The sequence below is a fragment of the Ailuropoda melanoleuca genome, chromosome 13 (assembly GCF_002007445.2).
Source record: "Ailuropoda melanoleuca isolate Jingjing chromosome 13, ASM200744v2, whole genome shotgun sequence".
NCBI lineage: Eukaryota > Metazoa > Chordata > Mammalia > Carnivora > Ursidae > Ailuropoda > Ailuropoda melanoleuca.
This window is the reverse complement of record NC_048230.1, coordinates 16,794,433-16,817,301: the sequence shown is the minus strand read 5'-3', so window position 1 is coordinate 16,817,301 and position 22,869 is coordinate 16,794,433. Positions and strand designations below refer to the sequence as shown.

At 47.9% G+C, this 22,869-nt stretch overlaps 1 protein-coding gene across 3 annotated transcripts in view; it reads left to right on the top strand.

Moving 5' to 3' along the window:
* Positions 1-950: 950 nt before the first annotated feature.
* Positions 951-22,869, top strand: part of HLF (HLF transcription factor, PAR bZIP family member) — a 51,573-nt gene continuing 29,654 nt past the window's right edge. For all 3 annotated transcript variants that reach the window (XM_002925538.4, XM_011232739.3, XM_034641651.1), the window contains exons 1-2: positions 951-1,458; positions 3,601-3,936. In XM_002925538.4, coding sequence (XP_002925584.1) covers positions 1,344-1,458; positions 3,601-3,936 — 451 coding nt within the window. In that variant the 5' untranslated portion in view covers positions 951-1,343. The remainder of the gene's footprint in view (positions 1,459-3,600; positions 3,937-22,869) is intronic.

Genomic DNA, 22,869 nt, shown 5'->3' with positions numbered 1-22,869 from the left:
AGACCCTGCCTCAGATCATGCTACCCTGATATTAGCGTGGAGATTGGGGAGAGAGGGGAAGACCCTGCCTGCCCGCCTGCAGCTCTCCAGTCCTGAGGCCAGTGTCCACACCACGCGGGGAGAAAGCTCCACGCACCACAGCCGGGCAGCGCTCCCGCAACCCCGAGCACCACGGGCTCGAACCCTCAGGGCCCGATGCTGAAGCCGCTGCTATGACAGTGAAGACCGAGACCCTTCTTTAGGAATACTTTACAAAATTATTTTAATAACTGTGCAGACCTTGTAACCTGGCCAGGGCATAGTCATCTCTACTGTCCTACGGCAAATATTTCTGAAACCCATTTAGTGCGCGTGTGTCTTCTCTGCCCTTATTCAATCCCAGGCAAATGTGTATCCCTCTGAATGTCCTCGTGACAACGTGGGAAACCGCAGACAGGGCTCCCTCTGTCACTCCCTCTTCACTCTACTTTTGCATCATGAGAACTTCTAGCAAGTCACTGTTTTTCAGTAGCGTTGGGAACGGGGCAAGAGAGAGGGTGCTAAGCTTGGCTGTGGCCAGGAGAAATATTTAGAAGAGCATTACCTTCCATTCGATCTAAACCAGTCATTCTCAAACTTGCTGCTCGTTGGAACCACCCCGGGGAACTTTATAAACTAATGATGCCTGGACATCAGCCCAGAGGTCTGATTTCATTGATCTGGGATGCTGCCTGGGCATCTGGGTTTTTTTTGTTTTTTTGTTTTTAATTCCCCAGATTATTACCAGATTGAAAACTACTGAAAAAAATTCTTCATTCTCCTTCCTACTCTGAAAAATTTAAGCGCTCAGCCCAGGTCGGTGATCCAGGGGAACTGACACCTGTCTTTTTCCTGCGGGCCAGCTCTGCAAGGTCCTGGAAAATCCGCGCGCGCGACGACGCTAAACACGTGGCGGCGGGGCGNNNGTGGGACGGCGCCCAGCCTCGGGTGCTGGCGCGTGGGGGCCGGGCCGGCGCGGTGCCTTCCGCCCTTCTGCAGCCATCTGCATATTTTTTCTTTCTTTTTCGCAATTTTGAACATTTTGCAGGACGAGGGGTTCGAGGCAGGTGAGAGCATCCTGCACGTCGCCGAGGAGCCCGCGGGCACTTGGCGCGCTCTCCGGGGACCATCTGCACTGGGAACCTGAAAGTTTTTTGTTTTTATTTTCTTATGCAGATGTATTTATAAAGATATAAGTAATTTTTTTCTTGTCTCCACCGCCTTGAAAGCGAGTACTTTTGGCAAAGGACGGAGGAAAAAGCTCAGCAACATTTTGGGGGGCGGTTGGGGTTTTTTTTTTAAGAAAAAAATTTGAGTGCATCGCGATGGAGAAAATGTCCCGACCGCTCCCCCTGAATCCCACCTTTATTCCGCCTCCCTACGGCGTGCTCAGGTCCTTGTTGGAGAACCCGCTGAAGCTCCCCCTTCATCACGAAGACGGTGAGCGCTGCCTTCCTGGCTGCCCCGCTCTGGGAAGGAACGACGCTCCTGGGGGGGTCCCCTTCCTTGCCTGGGCAACCCTCCTGGAGCATCCATCCCCTCCCTCCCTGTCCCCTGGCACCCTATCCCTGCTTTGTTGAAATTTGAAGAGCTCACCATCACCCCCCTCCTCCAAAAGGGGGGGAATCCCCTCACTGAGCAACATTTAAAATAGTGCTGGGACCGACCCAGGCTCTCTGGGTCCCGGTCCTGCGGCGCAGGTGGGAGTCATAACTTGACAGGTCAGTGTTCCCTAGATTGAGGCTTCTCCGCACGCAGAGTGAAACCGCCTGCGCTAGGGCAGAGCTTCCCGGGCTGGGGAGGAGAAACTAGAGGGCCTGGTTCTGTTTGGGGGTGGGTGGTCTCGCAGCGTAGCCTGGGTATTGGGATCGTGCTACTGTTTGTGTGTTAGTTGGCAGCCGGCCCTCGCGAAGTGTGAGCGGAACCTAGTGCTCTCCCTGCCAGGGGTAATTCAAAAAGCGGGGTGGGGGCTGGGGCTGGCGCGGGGGGGAGTGGTCTCTGGGCGGGAAGCTGTGCACGCCTCCAGCTCTGACACTTTCCCTGTGCACTTTTCCTGGTGGGAGGGGAGAGCGGAGTAGGCTCACGTGTATCCGCGCAGGAGCCTCCTCTGGCTTGAGCCCTTTCTTGGTAAGTCCCAAACCTCCCCCAGGCAACCTTGGCTGGAGCGGGAGAGGAGGGGTCGGGCGAGGAGGCGCCGAACCCGAGCTGGTGCCGCCAGGGATTTGTCGTTTGGGCTGATGCGGTTTCATGCCTTCGATGCCACAGTAGCCAATGCAGACCGTGCGGCTTAGAGTGTAAAAGTCTTGAAAGATCATTTGGCTACAAATAGCTTGGGAGTACTCGCATCTTCTCTCCTAGCAGGGGGACAACCTGTTGCATTGCAAGAGTGGAGGGGTTTGGTTCGCCTTTTGCAAAGTATAGCTTTCCTTTTAACTCTCCTTTAAGGAGTAGCACTTGGGAGGAAGGTGCTGCCTGCTGTCTTTTGCATCTGTGGGTGTTTGAAGTCAAATTCTCAGGAGATGAGACTAGAGGATTAGAATGGATGGCAGCGGAGGCTGTGTTTCTCTGAGGAAGAAACTCAGAAGCCAGATTCCCTAATCCCAGATTCCACCCGCGCCTGAGTACTAGAATGGGCAAAATCCAGAGCAGGGTTTAAAGACGACCTGGGATGAGCCGTGCTTCCGGTAGGACATAGCTGCAGTCCTCCATCGTTGGTATGTAATCACCTTTCCAATAGCTGTGCTTTTGACAGATTGCATACATGTGTAATTTTTGTGAATTGAATCATACTTAAGCCTTTGGGGAAGAGAGGGGGGGAAACGCACTTTAAAAAAAACCCTCCTTTTGTAAAATACAGGGTGTCCCAGTGGCTTTCTAAACAAACATATGTGGGCTCAGGAAGTTCTCAGTTTTCTCCTCTGGCAGCGTGAGGCATTGGTCAAGTTCCTTCAGGTCTTAGAGCCTGTCTGTCTTCATTATAAATGGGGGAAATAGCTATTTGCAGATCTATTATGAAATTTTTGGAGATAATATATGGAAAGTATCAGGTATATAGTAGGTGCTCAATGCATGGTTTCAAAGGAGGGTGGAGAGCCCCTACTTTACCAAAATTAGAATCCCTAGCTCACTGGCTAAGTCTGAATGACCTCATATTGTTACTGTAATGAATTTTCTGGAAGAGAAATCATGCCTGGTTATTGACTGTTTTCTCAAAACTCACAGCAATTGTATGTAACTGCAGGTGTTACCTTCTCACTGTAGATCTAAATTATTTGTCTCCTCTAATCACATATTTGAAAACTGCATTCCCTTGTTTGTATCCTAGATCAGCCTGTAGCCCTGTCCCAAGGACTAGGGATTTCTTTCCAAAGTAAATAGGAAGATGTTGAAAAACAGGCAGAGATCCATGTCCTGTCTGAACTTTTAACTCTAGATCCACAGAAGCCAGCAGCCAGAGAAGAACCCTGCTGTTTGTGAGAGCATTTTGAACGTGGGGTTTTGTAGCAGAGGCCAGGAGGGGTGATTAAAAAAGAGACACTTTTTTTTTCTTTTTTAAAGTCCAATTTTCCCCCTTTTTTGCAGCATTTAGTAAAGATAAAGACAAGGAAAAGAAGCTGGATGATGAGAGTAATAGCCCGACGGTCCCCCAGTCAGCATTCTTGGGACCCACCTTATGGGACAAAACCCTTCCCTATGACGGAGATACTTTCCAGTTGGAATACATGGACCTGGAGGAGTTTTTGTCGGAAAATGGCATTCCCCCCAGCCCGTCCCAGCATGACCACAGCCCTCACCCTCCCGGGCTGCAGCCGGCTTCCTCCACGGCCCCCTCCGTCATGGACCTCAGCAGTCGGGCCTCTGCACCCATTCACCCTGGCATCCCGTCCCCGAACTGCATGCAGAGCCCCATCAGACCAGGTAAATTCTAAAAGATTCTCCCTTCATATGGGGAAGAGGGTGAAAGGGAGGGATAGGGTTGGGAGGAACAGCGGCGGGGGCCGGGGCCACAAATATCTTCACAGTCAGGGAGATTGGCTGGCTGTGAAAGAGGAAGCTTGTATTTCACTCACAGCCCTGATTGTCCCACATCAGTGAGCATCCTTATGTCCCGAACAGTCAGCTAAATGCAGATTCTATGAACCTACCCCAGAAATTCTGATTTTTCAGGTCTGGGGTGAGGGCACAGGAGTATGCATTTTGAACCCCTGGGTATACTGATGCGGCTGATCCAAGGACTGCAGTTTAAGAAACACCAGCCTACAGGGAACGGTTTGGATACTGTAGGCACCCGTCTCCTCTCCTTGCCCCTTGTTCTCCTTCCCCAAGCACATAGATATAGGATCCTGCTGCATGATGCGGGTAGACTCTCTCCAAGGCCGTGTACGGTTCACCTACATTCATTTTTCTTTCACCTGAAGGGGGAAAAGAATATATGAGTTAGGGGTGTAGGGCCAATCACCTTTTCATCCTTTTCCTTTTGCGTTCTCATTGATTGAGAAATTGAGTCTAAAAGCACCTCTCACTGTTAAGTAAGGTTTAGCCTTCTTCAGGGCCACAACCCCATTATTCCCATAAACCACATTGTTCTTCCAGTTTTGGGGTTTCTTTTTTTTCATTTTCATCTGTTCATCACACTAAGTCCATGCCTGTCAAAGCCCGCAAGGGCGACTGGAAGCGGTGTTGAAATACTACATGGAAACATCACCCAAAATGTCCAGGACTTCAAAACCCAGTGCTCAGTGCTCAGATATAAACACAGGTTGAGGTGGCTCAGCCCTGGCTTCATGCCGTTAACACTGTGTGGTGCAAAATGAACAGGAAGAAAGCGCATTTCACGTGCCCAGGTAACCAGGAACAAAGATTCAGCCAGATAAATTGTCAGGAAGGTCACTGAGCTGAGGGCCTTTGCTGCAGGGGACACAGAAAGCAGGACAATGGAGGACTTGTGCTGGAGATCGTTCCTGAACTCTGTGTCCTTGCCTCGCGTAGCATTTCTGTGACCTGCAGAGCGAGATTAAAATGGAAGGAAATGATTCAAAGGAGGAAGAGAACACTCCTCCCTTGAAATATTGGTACTGGAGTTCACGTCTTTCTGTGCTGGCCTCCTTCTCCAAAACCTACTTTGAGTGATAACTCAAGGCCACTGGCTGGAATGGAATTAAGTCATAACCTCTTCCCACCGCAGGAGGCTGTAGAAGCAAGGGATTATACTCCTTGATGTGACCCCAAGCCCGTATTCCTTGGAATAGACAGTGCCATGGTTTTGTTTCTTCCCAGGAACAGATAATCTGTGAAATAACCATTGAAACCAGGGAGAAGGGGCTGGAGCCCCTGTGAGAAGGTGCCTCGTATCTCAGTCACTCTGCTCTGCAGAATGAGCCTTAATCACTTTGTAGCTTTAGGAAGTGATGTAGCCTCTCAGAGCCTCAGTTTACCTTTGTATGGAAGGGTATAATTTTTATGGGATTGGGTTAATGTGAAAGCTGTATGTAATATGTATAAAGGATCCAGTGACAGTAGATGTTCTGTTAATGAGAGCAGTTGTCGTACGTGTGTCAACGTTTATCATTGATTTCAATCCTGTCTTCTGAATTACCTTCTTAAAATACTTAGGAACAGTGTATAACCATTCCCCCTTCTGGAAAGAAATATCAAGAGATTTTGGCCAATAGTTATTGGATTGATGTTTTCCAGCCTTAACACACTCAGCTGACAGGTCTTTCTCCATCCCCTGGCAAATACAAGATGTGTGCCAGGTTAGAAATATGTTTTTCCCCCCAAAAGGCATGTAAATATTGGGTCCCCACATCTTGGTTCCTACTGAGAATCAGGAATCAGGGTTTGAGATTTGGAGGCTTCCTTAGAAGCCATTTATCAGAGCTTGTTAGAATCAGTATTAATCAGTGACTCAAAAACTTGGGGTGCCTCAATGTTTATAGCAGCAATGTCTACAATAGCCAAACCATGGAAAGAACCCAGATATCCATTAACAGATGAATGGATAGAGCAGAAGTGGTACACACACACACACACACACACACACACACACATACACAGACACACATACATACAGTGGAATACTACTCAGCCATCAAAAAATGAGATCTTACCATTTGCAACGACATGGATGGAACTAGAGGGTGTTAGGCTAAGTGAAATAAGCCAGTCAGAGAAAGACAATTATCATGTGATCTCACTCATATGTGGAATTTAAGAAACAGAACAGAGGATCATAGGGGAAGAGAGGGAAAAATAAAACAAGATGAAATCAGAGAGGGAGATAAACCATCAGAGACTCTTAATCATAGGAAACAAGCTGAGGGTTACTGGAGGGGAGGGGGGTGGAGGATGGGTAACTGGGTGATGGGTTTTAAGGAGGGCCCGTGATATAATGAGCCCTAAGTATTATATAAGACTGATGAATCACCTCTACCTCTGAAACTAATACTATATTATATATTAATTAATTGAATTTTAAAAATACAAAAATGTAGCAATATTAAATATAATATTGGGGAGGAAAAAAATAAAACTGCCTAAGAATAAAAAGATAAAATAAAAAACAAAACAAAACCAAAAAAGACTTGGGGTACCCCAATCAGATTTGCAGTCTGTGACAAAGGACTCCTGAGTTTCAGCAGAAATCGTTTTGTTAGGTCACAGGGGGAAGGTCCTAGGATCAAAGGGGGCACTGGAGTCTAGAAATAATCTCTTCATTTAAATGTCTTTTTTTGGCAATGGAAACATACTTCAAAATAATCTTCTTTGCACTGAAAACTCAATACTCCTAACAAGAAGGGGAAAAAAGCTAAAGGTCTTCATATGCCAAATACAGAGACAGTAACACTGTGCCGTAACAACTCATGCAGTGTCAGTCATTATAAAGTTTATAATGCAAAATAAATGTCTAAGGGATGTGGACTTGATGGACGGATGGTATGTCCCAAACAAAAGTGAAAAGGAAGAAAGTTCTTGATCGTTCTGTGTAATCACAGTGGTGACCAGAACAGAAATACCAAGTTAATCTTGAGGAAAAGAAGTCCTTGGAAGGGAAGAGTCCATGTGTAGCCTTGAGCGTTCTGGGAACTGCATCATTTCAGTCTAGATCAAGATCTCTCCACCTTGGCACTGTTGCGGTTTCACGTAAGTCTCTGCTGTGGGCCACTGTCCTGTGCCTTGGACGATGTTCAGCAGCCCTTAGATGCCAGTCACCCCCCTGCCCCTACCCTGTGACAAGTAAAAATGCCCCAGTCACTGCCAGCTGTCCCCCAGGGGGCAAAATCACCCCTGCTGAGAACTGATAGAGACTTTCGATTTGGACAGCAAAATCTGGGCATCACGCAGGATCCTCTCTCTCACACACACACGGGTGCTTTTTGCCCCCCTGTAATGCTTTCTGGCAAAACTTTTGAGAAGGTCAGACGACATTAGGTTGCCAAGAAGAAATATCATGTGAATAAGAGCATGGTTATACACTGTTAGATGATAAAACCATGACGTCCAGTGAATCAGGAGATAATTGCAAAGCAATTTTATTAAACATTTGTTTTCTGTATTCGCTCAGCATGTATCTTTTGAGTTATGCTCAGTAGCCTGGTGTCATAAGTGCCACCTGTCTGGTTGAAAGGAAATTAAGCCATAAGCTGACAACTAATGCATTTCTAGGTTCTCCCCCAAGTGTGTCTTGGAACGACAAGGTGAGCATTCTTAAGAATTCTCTTCCCGCTTACCATGACGGCCCCCAAACCCCCTTTCCTGTTTTGTGCCCACCCCATCCTTATTCTTCTGTCTAGCTGTCTGATCAAAGAATAAATCAAATATCTGAAGAAATACAGTTTTCCTTGAAGATGTAACTCAGGGATCCGTTGAAACCTCTCGTGGCTATGGGATGATAGCTCAGCTTTCTGGGCTGACGTCTTGATGAAGGAAGAGTGGTGGTTGCTGTAGCCACCTGGACCGTCTCCTCTGTTGTCCAAGGGGCCACATTCCGGAGGGTCTCAAGTCAATGGAGATGGCAGGAGTTGTCCTGACTGTTTCAATGTTTGCCTTTCAGATGCTATCAGAGATGGTACCCGGGAGTGCTTTCCTGGAGGTGTGCTCTGGGTACTGGAAAAACAAGAGTCTGTTTGCCCAGAGAATTGAGCGATTGCTTTAAGGACAGCAGTCCCTTTAGGGAAAGTCATCTGTAGCAGACAAAGGCAGAGTTATTTTTAAATCACATGCTTGTAAAGCCAGATTTGAAATCGTTTCCTCTGGTGGTGTTTCTTTGAATAGCTTGGGGGTGTCCTACCACTGTGAGACCCATATTCAGCTAAGAATTAAGAAGGCTGTCTTTCTCATTGTGAGGCCGGGCCATGATGATGGCTGGTTACGGCATGAAGTGAAAACCCTTCCATGCAGTGGTGTGCGGGAAGAGGAGGGCATCAGTGGGCGGCAAAAGAAGAGTGGGGAGGTGAGGGAGAACCCACTGTACCTTTGCAAGATGGGATCTGTGCTCTGTTTCTGCTGACCTTCCTCTATGATCCGGTTTTGGCGTGGAAGGAGCATGCTGGCCGTGGGATCTGAGTAATGACGGTGGGGACTTCTGTGCTGGTGGGTCTGGGCTTGTGGGAGGTCCTGCCCAGGCAATGGGATTCTCTTGCTTTTCTCCACCTCATGAGATGAAGCTTCAGCTTCTCCCTCCCCTTAAGGGCATGCAGTTCTATGTTTTCCCATCCAGCACACTGATACGTCTGCAGGTTGGGAGCGTGGTGACTGATAGTTGTTGTGCACTGCGCCTCAAGTATCTTGGAAGTGTTTTGCATTCATTGGGATCAAGGACATCATGAAGGGGAGAGAGTCAGCTCTCTCCTGGAGACGGGCAGACGTTTTTCTGTTTCTTGTTAGAGTTTATCTTCCCCACCACACCCTGTAGAGGACAGGCTTGTCCTTTTCTCTTAGCTTTGACCTGTTGTGACATTCCCAGGACAGGAGTTCCTAGTTCTCTGGCGGGAGGTATTTTCAGGTGGGTGTGGAAGGTGGGGTGGCAGTGGCGAGCGTAAGCTCTGGACCTAGGGGCTTGGGATCCCATCCTGGACCCACACTGGCATGCTGTGCAACTTTGTGTCGACTTGCATACCTCTTTAAGCCTCAAGTTACCTCTCAGTAGCGTGGAGATGATAAAGAGGCCCCCCCCCCACCGCCGTGGGGTTTTGCAGGGTTACACAGGGCAGCACCTGACGGTTTGGCACGGTGTGTGGCAGAAGGAATACTCGGGGCCCGGAGCGGCTCTCCTGATACCAGTGGCATGGGAGCAGGGAAAGAACTAGACTGTATTCCCAACCCCCGTTTTCCATTTAGGGATTTGTTTCATCCAGTCCCCTTCTCTCTGCAAAAATAGGACATGCTTTTCTTTTTTTTTTTTCCTTTCCTCCAGCATGCCCAATCCTTCTTCTGTGTAGCCTGCTTGACTTTGCTTCTTCATTCTGGGTTAGGACAAGTGACTTCCTGGTGTTAACCCAGCAGCATCGCTTCTGGGTGAGCAGCTCCTATTCTGCCAGTGTGGAAACAGCCACCCGCTTGGTGCCCAGCCCCCCTTCCCTCCGCACCACCACCCCCCCGCCCCGGCTCTCGTGCGAGCCCTGCAACCCTGGCTGCCTGCCTGCGTGACCATGTGCTTCAGGCACGTGGCTGTGCCCTGTCAAGCTTGCGCATCTCTGGGTGGCGTGCTGGCTTGCTTCCGTCCCCCACCCCAGACCTTGCTTCTCTTCCCAGGCGAGCTACAGCAAGTGCCAGCAAGAAATTGTAATCCTGACCCTGGCATGAGAAAGCTGAGCCCTGTAGGGCAGTTCATACGCCAGGGAAACCTGCTCTGCCCAGCCCTGTAGCCATACCCCAAACCCGGCCCTCTCTCCTGCGCCTGTCTGCCCAGAGGCCCTGTCTTCTCTGCACCGCTGCAGCGGGCGGGATTCCTGGAGGCTACCTCCTGCCAAGGGTCTTGGCAGAGTCTTTCCAGTTGAGCACTGTGCCTACCAGACTAGAAAAATAGGAAGATGAAGACAAAACTGGGTGGAGGAGAAAGAAAGGGGTGGGCAGGGTGGGCAAGGTGGGCAGCGAAAAGCTTTGATAACATCCTAATGCAGAAAGCCAGATTATGAGAAGACACCCATGACTTATGAGGCTTCTCTGGAACCTGTCCTGCAACTGCACTGGTCACTCTTCCCCGGGAGTCATTTTTCTTGTCTCAGCAGTGCAAATGGAGGGAAGAGGGAAGTAGCAGGGGAAGTCACAGGATTTAAAAAAAAAAAAAACAAAAAAAAACACTGGGAAGGAACACATGAGGGAGGGGCAGGGAGGGACCGGGTCTGCATTTGATTCTGTAATGGAAGTGGTTGAGACTATCTTTCACTTAGTATGTATTTGGTATTCCTCCAGTAAATGTCCTGACCCAAAAGCCCCTAAACCACTGTTTTGGAATGAACCTAAATTTCCTGAAGACCTGGATGCGGGCCGGGCCCCCGTTCCCAGCACCCATCAGAATGGCCCCGTGTCTGGGGCAGCTCCGCATGGGCCATAGAGCAGCTGCTTAGAGTTTAAGATCCAACAAACCAGGGGCGCCTGGGTGGCTCAGTCGTTAAGCATCTGCCTTTAGCTCAGGGCGTGATCCCAGAGTCCTGGGATCGAGCCCCGCATCGGGCTCCTCCAGTGGGAGCCTGCTTCTTCCTCTCCCACTCCCCCTGCTTGTGTTCCCTCTCTCGCTGGCTGTCTCTCTCTCTGTCAAATAAATAAATAAAATTTAAAAAAAAAAAAAAAGTATCCAACAAACCAGCCAACCTGCGTGTGAATCCTGACTGGTGCTCACTCAGGATCTCGGGCAGGTCATTTAAATGATCTGCTTCTGGTTTCCCATCTGGAACTTGGGAAACAATCACTGGATCTGCCTCGTGGGATTGGGGAAGGTCCTGTGAGCCAGCGCTTATCGAGTCCTTGGCACAGTGCCTGGCACACAGTAAGTGCTCAATAACAGTTCGTAACTGCGGTGGGTGGCGTCCTCATTACCACCTGATCTTTCTCCTGGGAGGACCCAGCGTTGGTCTCCTGGTGCGTCTGCATATGCCCCCTTTCCTAGCCCAGTAAGGCCTCTGGTCAAGGAATTTGAATTTCTCCTCTGCCCCTCTGCCCAGTCTTGCTTGCCCCTCTTGGCCTCTGAGTTTTAGGTAACCCGAGGTAGCTTACTGCTACCTGTCATCTTCCCCCTTGCTCATGAGGTTAAAAACTGAAACAGACAAAATGCAGTTCAAAGAAGTTCCTGATTAGAAGGTTTCTCCCTGACATATTTGCTAGCAAATCAATCGATGTTACCATTGAATTTTTAATAATAGGCATTAGTAATTCTACTTGAAGGCAATATAGGACTCAGGGGTAAAGAAGCCATAAGGCATATCCCGGTGCTGGAGGAGGAGAGAGGTCTAGTTCACCCTCCTGCTTATAAGCAAGACTTTGCATAAGCCTTCCAGAATAATAATTCCTCTCTCTCCCAAAGGGTCCTGTAATGCATAAATCCTTACTCTTTCTGCACCTTCCTTTTCTCATCTACAGGGTAACATCTTTGTTGGGTTTCTGTGAGCTTTCTAAAAGGTAGTGTGGGGGCGCCTGGGTGGCACAGCGGTTAAGCGTCTGCCTTCGGCTCAGGGCGTGATCCCGGCGTTATGGGATCGAGCCCCACGTCAGGCTCCTCAGCTATGAGCCTGCTTCTTCCTCTCCCACTCCCCCTGCTTGTGTTCCCTCTCTCGCTGGCTGTCTCTATCTCTGTCTAATAAATAAATAAAAAATCTTTAAAAAAAATAAATAAATAAAAGGTAGTGTGCACAAAGGGTCCAGCATGGCCCCCGGCCTCCAGGGGGCCAGCCTTTACCACACATGCGCGTCAGTCTGTTATTTTTCTCTTGTCAATTACCTGAAGGTTAGGGAGCGACAGAGGAAGTTTTAGGAGCAGTGTGGCTTGTCCCCAGAAATAGCATCAGCTTTCACTTTGTGGTGTGCCCTGGGGAAGACAGACAAGGGTACAGCTTGGCCTCTGGTCTCAAAGAGATGGCAATTTAGTAGTGAAGATAGAACTTTGAGTGACAGGACAGAGGAGCATGTCCTTGGTACCAAATGATGGGACAGAGAGGCCTCCAATAAATCTATTGAAAAGAGGAGATGGAAGAGTGATCCAGAAAGTGAGGAAAATAATTAAAAATAAATAAGGGAGCAGTGCAGACAATAGGAAGCGCTGGACCCTGTGTTGGGTGTGGGATGAGAGGTGGAGAGCCAGAGTGGTGAGTGGGTAGCGGGGCAGGGTTGTAGAGGCAGGAACGCGGGGCGTTGAGGGAACAAGGTATAGACCCAGCTTGGCTGGTGCGGGAAATTCGTATGAAGGAGTCAGGGCGATGAGTCTGGAGACGGAGGTGCCAGGCAGGCTGGCAGCTGCAGGAATGCCCGGCTGTGCAGCCTGAACTTTATCCAGTAGGCAGTGGGGAGCCACTGAAGGTTTGCGAGGAGGGAGGTGGGGAGCATGTGGCCGTTTCCACTTGGGTTCAAGGTTGGATCTGAAACATTTTTAGGTACTTCACAATAGTTTCCTCTGGCAAACTGGGACTTCCTTATTATTATTATTTTGAAAATAAATACTCTCCCTTGAACATCAAACAGTTTTTGCAAACACAATGTTCTAATGATCTAGAGAAAGTAATTCAGAAACACAGGGTTTAGGTTTCACTTATAAAGCCCATCATTTTGGGCTTTATGATTTTAGCGATTGGGGGAAACACTCTTTGGCAAGGATATAGTTGGAGGGATTTGAATGGTTCAGAATTTAAAAGTCCAAAAGCAGGCCTGGTCTCCCAGGAGTAGAAAAATAGATTTTAATAAGCCCAACCCATTAACATTCATCACTTCTAAATGCCTCTATTTTATAAGCTTACTAGGTTTGCAAACAAGTGTGTCGAACTGACTTCCGAGTGTGGTTTTGCTGTTGTTGTTCTGTGTGTATATGTGTATGTGAGAAAAAGACAGAAGGCATGAATGCCTCCGTGATACAAATAGTACCTGATTATAAGGATTACCTGCAGTGGTAATATCCAGCTAAAAATACTTTGCCAAGTTTCTGGCCAGCTTATTAATTTTACTCCTGAGAGACAAAGGAATCATTATAGTTTTGCATTCTTGAGTCCTGACCTTGTATTTGTGGCTTCCTTCTCTTCTCAAACCGGAATTAATTGCACATCACGCTTAGGTACGGGGTGTGTGTGTGTGTGTGTGTGTGTGTGTGTGTGTCACATTGGGAATGCTGCTAGGGGAAAGGGGCTTTGTGCGTGTTGCAGGGACAGGGTCTGGGGGATGGGATGGGGACGCCGAATGGCACGTGCATGAAGTGACTTGCCCATATACCCCTGGAGTGTATTCTGGTGTCAAGCCAAGATTGCAGAAAGCTGGAGGAGCTGCCCTAACCCAAACCAGTTAACTTAAAAAATAACAGTCAGTGTGTGCGGTCTCACCTCCAGCGATGTACGGAAGACAATTACGGGAGTGTTGGCAGAATTGAGGGTCTGTTGGGGGAAAACCATACAGTACTTGTTTCGGTGAAATTGGCTTCTGGTGGATACACAGTCCGTGACTGAAGGTGGAAATTCCTAAAATGTTTGTTTTGTTTCTCTTCTGACTTTAACACACATCCTCACTGTCTCAGCTCCCTACCCATTGAGCTCATGATGGGAATCCAGTCTCACTTTCTGTCCTGAAAAATCACACAGTTCCACTGTCACACAAGGTTCCTGAAACTTTTGTTTTTAGAAGTTTCATCTGGGATTTTTTTTTTCATTAATGATGTTTGGAAGGATACTTTGGAATTTGGGGTCTTATAATGAGAGATGGCTTGTGGCTAATGAAACCTCTTTCCCTCTCCAGTCTTGCCTGGGAGACCGTAGATTCCTAAAAACAATAAGTGCCGACTACGGAAAGATGCTCCGGGGAGCTACAACACTAAATCATCTGTGACAAGATGTTCTCTTAGAAAGTGGGATTGCATAAATGGACCAGCAAAAATAAGTGCTTTGGCAGAAAACTCCTTGAGTGGGGAAGAGCAATGCTTTCTTTTCTAATTAGCTCTGGGTTTAACAGTCTTATTTGATGTCTTTGCTATGGAATCCAGGCCCGGACAGCAGAGCAGAGAAGGAAAGTCTCCTTGCTGCTCTGTAAGAGCTTCTGCACTTAATGGAAAGAGTTAAGAAGCGAGGCTGTCCATTCATGCATGGTAAATGCCTCTTGAATTGAACTGAATGGGGAAAGGGAAGGTTTGTTTGGGGAAGGATGCCACCCGGCTCTGACCAATGGGAATCCATGCTGTAAACCAGATGGACAAGATCATCTAGATACGTAGTAATCAGATTACCCAGATCAGAGATCTCAATACCCCGAGATATGAAGAGTACTGCTAAAGGAGAGTGGCAGTTAAACTCCATCTGCCCTGAGGATTAAGCAGAAGACTCAGTTCACCTTAGAATGGATCCCTGATGCCGTGGGCCTCATTAGTTAGTATCACTAAGATTACGGAGGCTTTTACTAGAGAAAAAGTTTAAAAATAGGATGGGGATCTCAGATCCAGTCAAAATAATATTGCTTTTAAGAGACCGAAGGCCATGGAAAGATTTAGAGAAGAAAGATCTAGAATGTGTGAAGAGAGAAGTAAAAGCCTTGGTAGACTTTCTGAGGATAAGTTTATAAAACTGACTTTGTAAGAATTTCATAGAATTAATTTCACTACAGTTGATTTCTTTATATTAATACACTTTCCCCGGGGAGGTAGGTATCTTTTTTTCTTGGTGGAATCTAGCATGTATTTATTTCAAATGACCAGTAACCACCTGAATGCTTTTTAAAATGATATTTAGGGGCGCCTGGGTGGCACAGCGGTTAAGCGTCTGCCTTCGGCTCAGGGCGTGATCCCGGCGTTATGGGATCGAGCCCCACATCAGGCTCCTCTGCTATGAGCCTGCTTCTTCCTCTCCCACTCCCCCTGCTTGTGTTCCCTCTCTCTCTGGCTGTCTCTGTCTCTGTCGAATAAATAAATAAAATCTTAAAAATAAAATAAAATAAAATGATATTTACATCCGTGTCAAAAAATAAGTATTTTTTAGCTTTGTAAGTGAAATTTACTCAAACAGAACAGGCCATTTAGTAGCAGTTAGTTACTGGATTCCTTACAAGTTTGAAGATGAATGAAATTTCACTACTCCAAAAACTAGGTGTGAGGAAGCAATTTGAATTTGTTTGTATTCTGTTTCTCGTCCTGCCCTTCAGTTTTCCTGATAGTCACATCGCATTGATTCAGATTTTGTGATCATTTGACCTTTAATTGATGAAGCTGAAATTTACATCTTCTTTATGTAGAAAGATATCACCAAGCAGATTAATTATGCAAATAGAATCTTAGGCACATTTAACTTATTTGAGTACAAACTCATCTTTGAAGACCTTACCTGTGTGTGTATGGATTGATGTTCGTAATCGCAATGTCTATTAGCGAGTGGCAGGAGTACGTCTGTCCTTGGGACATTTGCAGCAGTACAGACTGGTGTTCCCACCAAACTGTCGCAGCTTCTCTCTGTCTGCCTCCCTCCCCCATCTGCTCCACCACACTTACCTTCCATATCCATAAACTTAAATATTCCTATGCAGTAAGTGTATGGAACCAAAAGAGCATTTTTGTCCATTTACCTACCATCGGAGAGGACATCCTAAACCAATCCCCAAGGATAGTGTGGTTTTTTTCTCTTTTTTTCCTTGAATTCGACCAATGAAACAATCATCTCTTTGGAGAAACGTCCTCTCCTTTTTCCCCTTCCCTGCATCAAAGGGCAGCACGATGTGGGGGTTAACCCTCTGGCCTGAACTTAGGTCTTGGCTCTGTCACCCTTCTGCCTCTGCTCTGCGCTCTGAACGTGGGGAAGATCATACCTGCTCCAGAGGACTCCTGGAGGAGTAAACGGGGTGATACATGCAAAGCTCTTGAGCAGCGCTCAATATAGGAGCGGTCGCTTTCATCACCGGCATCTGTATCTACTCTTTCTCTCTTCCTCTGTCCATCGTCATGTCTGGACGCTTAAGCAGGAGTGCGTCTTGTGCTACAGCACCGGGGGCCTGGAGACCGCTTCCCAGCTTCCGTGTCACTCTCAGGGGCTGAGCATCCTGCATGTATCGACTTCCGTGGAAAGATCTACTCCACCTGGAAACCCTGGTTGTAGTCGTGTGACAGTGTAACTGCCTGCATTCCTGGGTGGCTCTGCTAGGAGATATGTGCTGCATGGGTCCAGGCGGTGTCTTCCATCTCCATCCCCCTACCAGCAGCCTCTGACTCTGTGCCTGGGAGAGCTTGGGAGAGGGGAAGGGAGAAATGGAACTTACGTACATTTATCTAGGGGCTCTCAGTCCTTTCCAACGTTCTCTAAGATTTGTGATTTGTGTTTCTTCTTTTTTCTCTTTGGTAACACCTTTGGGTCGTGGGGTGGAGAACTAGCAGCCCCCCCCCAGTTGTTGGTGATGGGCTGTTGGGTGGGAAGAGGCAGGACAGGGGGTCCCCCATGGTAGCCAACTCCCTGGCCTTCTTCTCCTCCTAGTGTAAACCTCTTAGACACTTTCTTCTTAACTCCCCCCTACAAGATGGAAAAGTGGCGTGGAGGTCTCCAGATAGGAAAAATGGACCCTTCTGTGGAGGTGGAATGGGAATGTGAGGAAATTGAGAAAACCAAAGTAGATTACTTGGAAGAAAAGTATGAAAATAGTTTTTTTACACAAAGGAGATGACGAGATGTTGATTAATTTAAGAATTGGGATTAACCTGATATGACTTTGTTTTTCAAGGAGATTAGAGATGTGGAGTTCTTGGCATAGGTCTTGCCATAGTACTTTGTGTACTGTACATATGGGTGTGGCAGGATAAAGCTTTTCAAGGTACAACAGTCCTGTCTTAAGATTAACAAAGTACATCAAACTGAGCAAGATTTCCCCTCTGGATTCCAGCGACAGCTCCCTGAGCAGATTTTTACATCTAATGAAATCTCTCTGCTCTTTCATAAAGGAGTGGGCCCAATCCTCCTAACTTTAAATCAGCGAAATGCATATGAAATCATAGCACTACCCATTATGTGTTGAAGCCGGGCTGGTGCTAAGCACTTAATGGAAGAGGTGGTAGGAAATCAGCTCATATTAGAAACGATGTTGGTTCCTGGAGTTTAGTCTGCTCCCAGGAGGATTGCATATTGTGGCTACGTCGCCAAAGTACGTTTTCTCTTTTCTTCATCAGCCCTTCCACTCTGATTACAGGCAGCTTAAAAATAAATTTGGGCATGTCGCGGTGGCCAAAAACCATGGAGATCAGGATGAAATCATCCTCAAGGCAGAAATAACAAGCTCTGATAAAGATATTCAAAGAAACACAGTCCTAATAGCACGAGCATGTCAAGATTGGACCCACTAGGCACTCAACTAAATTGGATTTGGAGTCGGAGGTCTCCTGAGAACCCATGATACTTTGGGCAAGTCACTTAAATTATGAGTCCCTCCCCTGCCTTTACTCACCTGACACATGGCAGCCAATCACAGGATGGTCATGGGGTTAAATGACATGGAACGGCTAATCAGTGAAGGGACCCGGGATTGTACCTGTTCACAGTTGTCACTCAGTAAGTTTTAATTCAGAGTGAGAATCTGGTGTTTATTTATGTATTTATTGTTAAAGATTTTAGTTATTTATTTATTTATTTGAGAGAGAGAGAGAGAGGGAGAAGCAGACTCCCTGGGAGCAAAGAGCCTGATGTGGGGCTCGATCCCAGGACCCTGAGATCATGACCTGAGCTGAAGGCAGATGCTTAACTGACTGAGCTACCCAGGCTACCCTGAGAATCTGGTATTTAAAGATTACTTTCTAAAAGGTACTTGTAGTTCAGTGTTTGGACTCTTCCAGATTTCTGCATGCGGGGCTGCGTCGGTGCAGAGCCCCACGGTGGTTCAGTGTTTGGACTCTTCCAGATTTCTGCATGCAGGGCTGCGTCGGTGCAGAGCCCCACGGTGGTTCTTTAGGTGCACTGAAAGACCCCTTTATAGTCCCAGCTATGCTATGAAATGACCTAAGCAAGTCACCTGCCTCTCTAGGGTTTCACTTCTTCATCTGTAAGATGAGAACAATCTACATCCTTCTAATTTACAAGGATGTCATAAATACAAATTAGCCAATTAGAAAATTGACCAAAGTAAATTCAAATTAAAGTATACATTGGGTCAGCATTATTATTTCCGTTGGGTTTTAGGTGGCAAGATGGGATGGGGCACCTGGGTGGCTCAGTCAGTTGAGCATCTGAATTCGGCTCAGGCCATGTTCGCAGGGTCCTGGGATCGAGTGCCACGTCGGGCTCTCTCCGTGCTCAGTGGGGAGTCTGCTTGCCCTCTGCCCCTCCCCCTGCTTGTGCTCCCACTCTCTCAAATAAATAAAATCTTGAGAGAGAGAGAACATGCAGCAGCAATTTGGAGGTAGGCCATTTACAAAGAGCACTGAATTTGGAGTCAGGCAAGTCAAGGTTCTAGAGCTAGTTTGCCGGGACCGGGTTGTGTGTCCCCGGTCGCAGAATCTCTCAAGGCCTCCGTTTTCTTATCTGTAAAACATGGCTGCTCTTTTTAGCTCTGTGACTCTGTTCTAAGACTACTATGAGCTGGAAGACTGACATTCAGATTTTGGTGCAAAAAATGCAGAGCCATTCAGGGTGATGGTACTGCTCCGAAGCAAGGAGACGGATTAAGAATCTGACCTTCTGCCACTCATAAAGAGTGATGGAATTTAAAAACCGAAGCTGAAAAGCAAAAGACATGTGACACTTTGGAAAAAATAACGAGAGCATTAAAGCTAGTTTCTTCCTTAAAAATGGCCTTCATTGTGAATGGGAACCCCCGGCTTCTGTCCGGTATTCAGCATTCCCAAGCAACCTCGAAAGCAGGTTATCTGGCTGGAATTACTGCTCCGGGAGCTGAATTTTTTAGCAGCAGTTTATTAGCCAGACAAAATAATCTTTTTTTTTTTTTAAGAGAGGGGGGAAAAAAAAAAGGAAAACCCCACAGCCCATGGCTAGCTCTTTTGATGGCAACTTCTCTAGAAGGACAGTGGTCCGCTCTGCTTTTGGCTTGCTCCCCTGCAGGTCTGGATTCAGGTTTGTGCCCCTGCCNCCCCCCCCCCCCCCCCCCCCGCCACGATGGCAGCAGGTTTCAGCTCCCAGCTGGCTTCGGTGCACGGGTAGGTGCCTGGAATGTCATCCTGAAAGACCGAAGCTTGGGCTGGGCTCAGTGGAAAGAGTTCTGTGATGAATTAGGGATGTCTGCCACGGGCATAGGTGGGACAGTCTTTGTGCCAGGTATTTGCTGCCCTGACAGAGCAGGTGGGGAAGATCCTTCAGTACTTGTTCCTCCGCTGGGCAGAAGATCAAGGAGTTGGGCCAGTTTCTGGTGTCCTGGAAGAGTGTTATTCCAAGCCCCTGGCACACACTAGTTTGTGCTCTGCGGGAGGTTTCTTCTGGGGAGTTTGATAGAACGGAAGAAGGGAAGTCTCTCGATTCTGCGCCGCGATCTTAGGGCAGGAGTTGCAAGGTGGACAGAAGTTGTAAAAGCAACAGTCCCCATCAGGTTCCAGTGGATGCTACGGGGGGTGGGGGGCGGGGTGTCAGGCATGGGGGGGGGCGCTCACTGCTTCAGCAAAGGCCACACAAACCACCAAGCCTGGAAGGCTGTGGCCAGCAGTCACGGCTGCAGATTCCCGGAAAACCTGGACCTTGGAATGACCAGGAGGCTGGGACCCTCAGTGGCCACACTGTGATTCTTGCATCACCACCTTCTTGAAGAAGGCCCTGGAGAATTACCGGTCTGCTTCAGCTTGGGATGACCTTCCGTTATCCACACGGATGGAAATATTGCGAAGTTTATTTCTCTTCCGTTTAAAATGAGCTTTACGTGTTTGTGCTGTGGAGCTGCTTTCCTGGTGACGTTTGAGCCTCTGATGCTTCTCACAGCTCCCCCAGTGTGCCTCCCAGAGCCAGCCAGAGGTCTCCTAGCTGGAGATCCACGCGCTGCACCAGGAGAGGAACAGTGGTCACATTTTACGGAGAACTTACTATGTGCTTCCTGGGATCAAGGTTACTGTGTGACAAGGGGTGGGCCCAGCACTGTGTGAGGCAGGCGGGTGGTGGCCCTGAGGTTAAACATTGTCTGTGCAGAATCTAGAGAGTGGCCCGAGAGAGTTCGCAGAGAGTGGACCTGGCTTCCTCTGCTCCCATGGTTCTTGCTGTTTCCAGTGACTGCACTTGAGTTCTGCATACGATTAGCTTTCAATTATCCTGAGGCAGATTAACTGGTTTGCAGATTAACCAAGGTGAAGGCTCACCTGGGCCTGGGAGGTGCTCATCAACTCAGCTGCTCCTTAATTAGCTGGTGATGGCTGATTGCCTGCCGGTGGTCAGGGAACCTGGGGGCTGGGCTGCTGCAGGGGAGGAGAGTGGGGGAGCAGTGTCTTCTAGGACTGTCCACTCCCTTCAACCAGAGGAACCCTTTGGCGCATAAAGTCCTGCGATCTCCAGCATAGTCCCTGAGGGGTTCAGAAGCTCCCTGGGGTCCTGATGCTCTGCCCCTGGTACCTGCAGCCTCCACACGCTCTCCACACTGGGAAGCTCAAGTTGGCCAGAGGGCATAGTGAATTGGAAAATCCTGGAGATTAAGTGATCTGTGAAAGGAGGTCCAGTGAGCAGGAGTGGCTAATCCCCCCTTTTCCTCCTCAGCCTGTGACCCCCCCCAAAGATATCGATTGATAGGCTTGAGGCACTGAGCAGTGGATCCCCCCTGAGGTCAGAGGAGGCCAAGGCCACAGTGGCAACGAGGCAGGAGCTGGCCACAGAAGCAAGCTCTTCGTGGTCCAGGCCTCTCCTTGGTGATTGTTTTGGTTGCTTATGATTCCCTCCCCATGGTGGCCGTGTTCATAGAAAGTTGACTGTATCTGCTGGGCCCCTGTGGGGTGAGGGGATAGAAATATGTTTGCCACCCCTTACGCCAGTTCGGAATATATACAATTGAACCAAGAGTCGAACTGTCGTATTTGGGGTAATCTCCGTTTTGGGGCGAGGTGCCCAGAATCCTAGGTATGCTCCAACTCTTGAGAAGGTGTCCACGAAGGACTACCAAGAAAGATAAACATTTGCATGGGATCATGCTTGATGGAATTCCATGGATTATTTTTTTTCTCTAGCAGTGTTCCCCTGAGCACCTGTCAGGCCTTCTCCTCCCAGACTCTGTCCCCATTTTGCACTTGCGGGACTGGAGTACCTTGCCTTGACACCAGCGAGTTTCCCTGGGTCCTTCTCCCTGGCTCACGTTTTCCCAGGGCTGCTGGTGTGTACCGTCTAGAGATCACATTTTATTAACACAAAGAAATCTGCTTGGGCTGCCTGGCTCTCGGAGTCACGTGGAGGGAAATGTGTTCCTTCGGTACCACCAGCCTGCAGCTCTCTGTGCAAAATACAGTCGCGAGCTGGGCGCCGGGCCAAGCTTACATTTCACTTTGGAACACACTTTCGCATCACTCCTTGGCAGAACGTCCACGGCAGTGTCTATTTGGGGAGTAAGTTAAAGAAGTGTTGTTTCCCTCTTATGAGTGGAGAGAGATAGGACCTTTAAAAAATATTTGACTTTTCCCCATCTTTGCCGTCTTCGGGGTGCCCAGGTAATGAGACCGTGCAGCCAAACGTGCAAACTGGGCCTGGGAGACGCCCCACCTCCCTCCCAGGATCTCTTGTTTCCCTTGCTAAATCAGTAAACATAGCCAGGACCGCCTGGGACAGAGAAGCTTAGGCCAAGGTAATAACATCAAAACCAAAGTCCTGGAACTCTTGAGTAAACCAGTAACCCTCCCAGATAAAACAACTTTGTTGTCCAAATCTTTCTTTCCAAAGATCTAAGACTTTCAAATGTTGGTCCAGAGCCAACCACTGAAGGCAGGAACTTCAGCAAGCCTCCTGGAATGGCCAACACTGTGAAAATAAACAAATGGACCTCTTCCATTCAGTTTTCCCTCCCTGGTCTATTTTTATTTATTCTGCCCTCCCCTTGTACTTTACTGTTTTGTAATACCCCCCCCCACTTCACCTCTGGTCCTATCTCCATCTTCCTTTTCTCAGGGACCAAGCCGATCATTTTTCCTTCAGGAAAACACATATCTAATTTCAAAAGAGGTATCGGAGGAGAGAGGTGATAGAATATACTTCTTTTGGTATCCCCTCATGCTCAGTTATTCTAGGTAGCTGCCTGGTGCCTGACTTGGGTTTGAAAATAAAATTGGTTCTGAAATTTTAAACCCTCCTTAAGGAAAGATCAAAATTATTCAAAAGCAAAGACTTATGGGAATAATGCTAACTTCTCTTCTGTCAATGAAATAGACCCCTGTTGTAACTAATGACTGAAAATAAACTCCTCCTTCCCCGTCATGCCAACCATAAATTCCGCAGGGATTTCCCAAGTGCTGAGCCTTATTCTGATTCTATGTTTTCAGCTTTGGACTGTTGCTGTCAGTACCATCCAGCCAAACAACAATGAATCAAGATTTAAAGAAACTTTTTCCAGCAGGGTGCTTATACCAGGCTGCTGCTTCATAGGACAGGCCACCAAAGGGAAGCCCCTTTGTTTGTAAAAGATGCCCAGAACTTCGGGGGCCAGGCTGCAGCCTCCCGCCGGTCACCTGGTGAAGCCTTTGCTTACTCTGCAGAAGGGAAGTGACAGAAATGCATTCCACCTGTCGCAAAAACCTGCTGG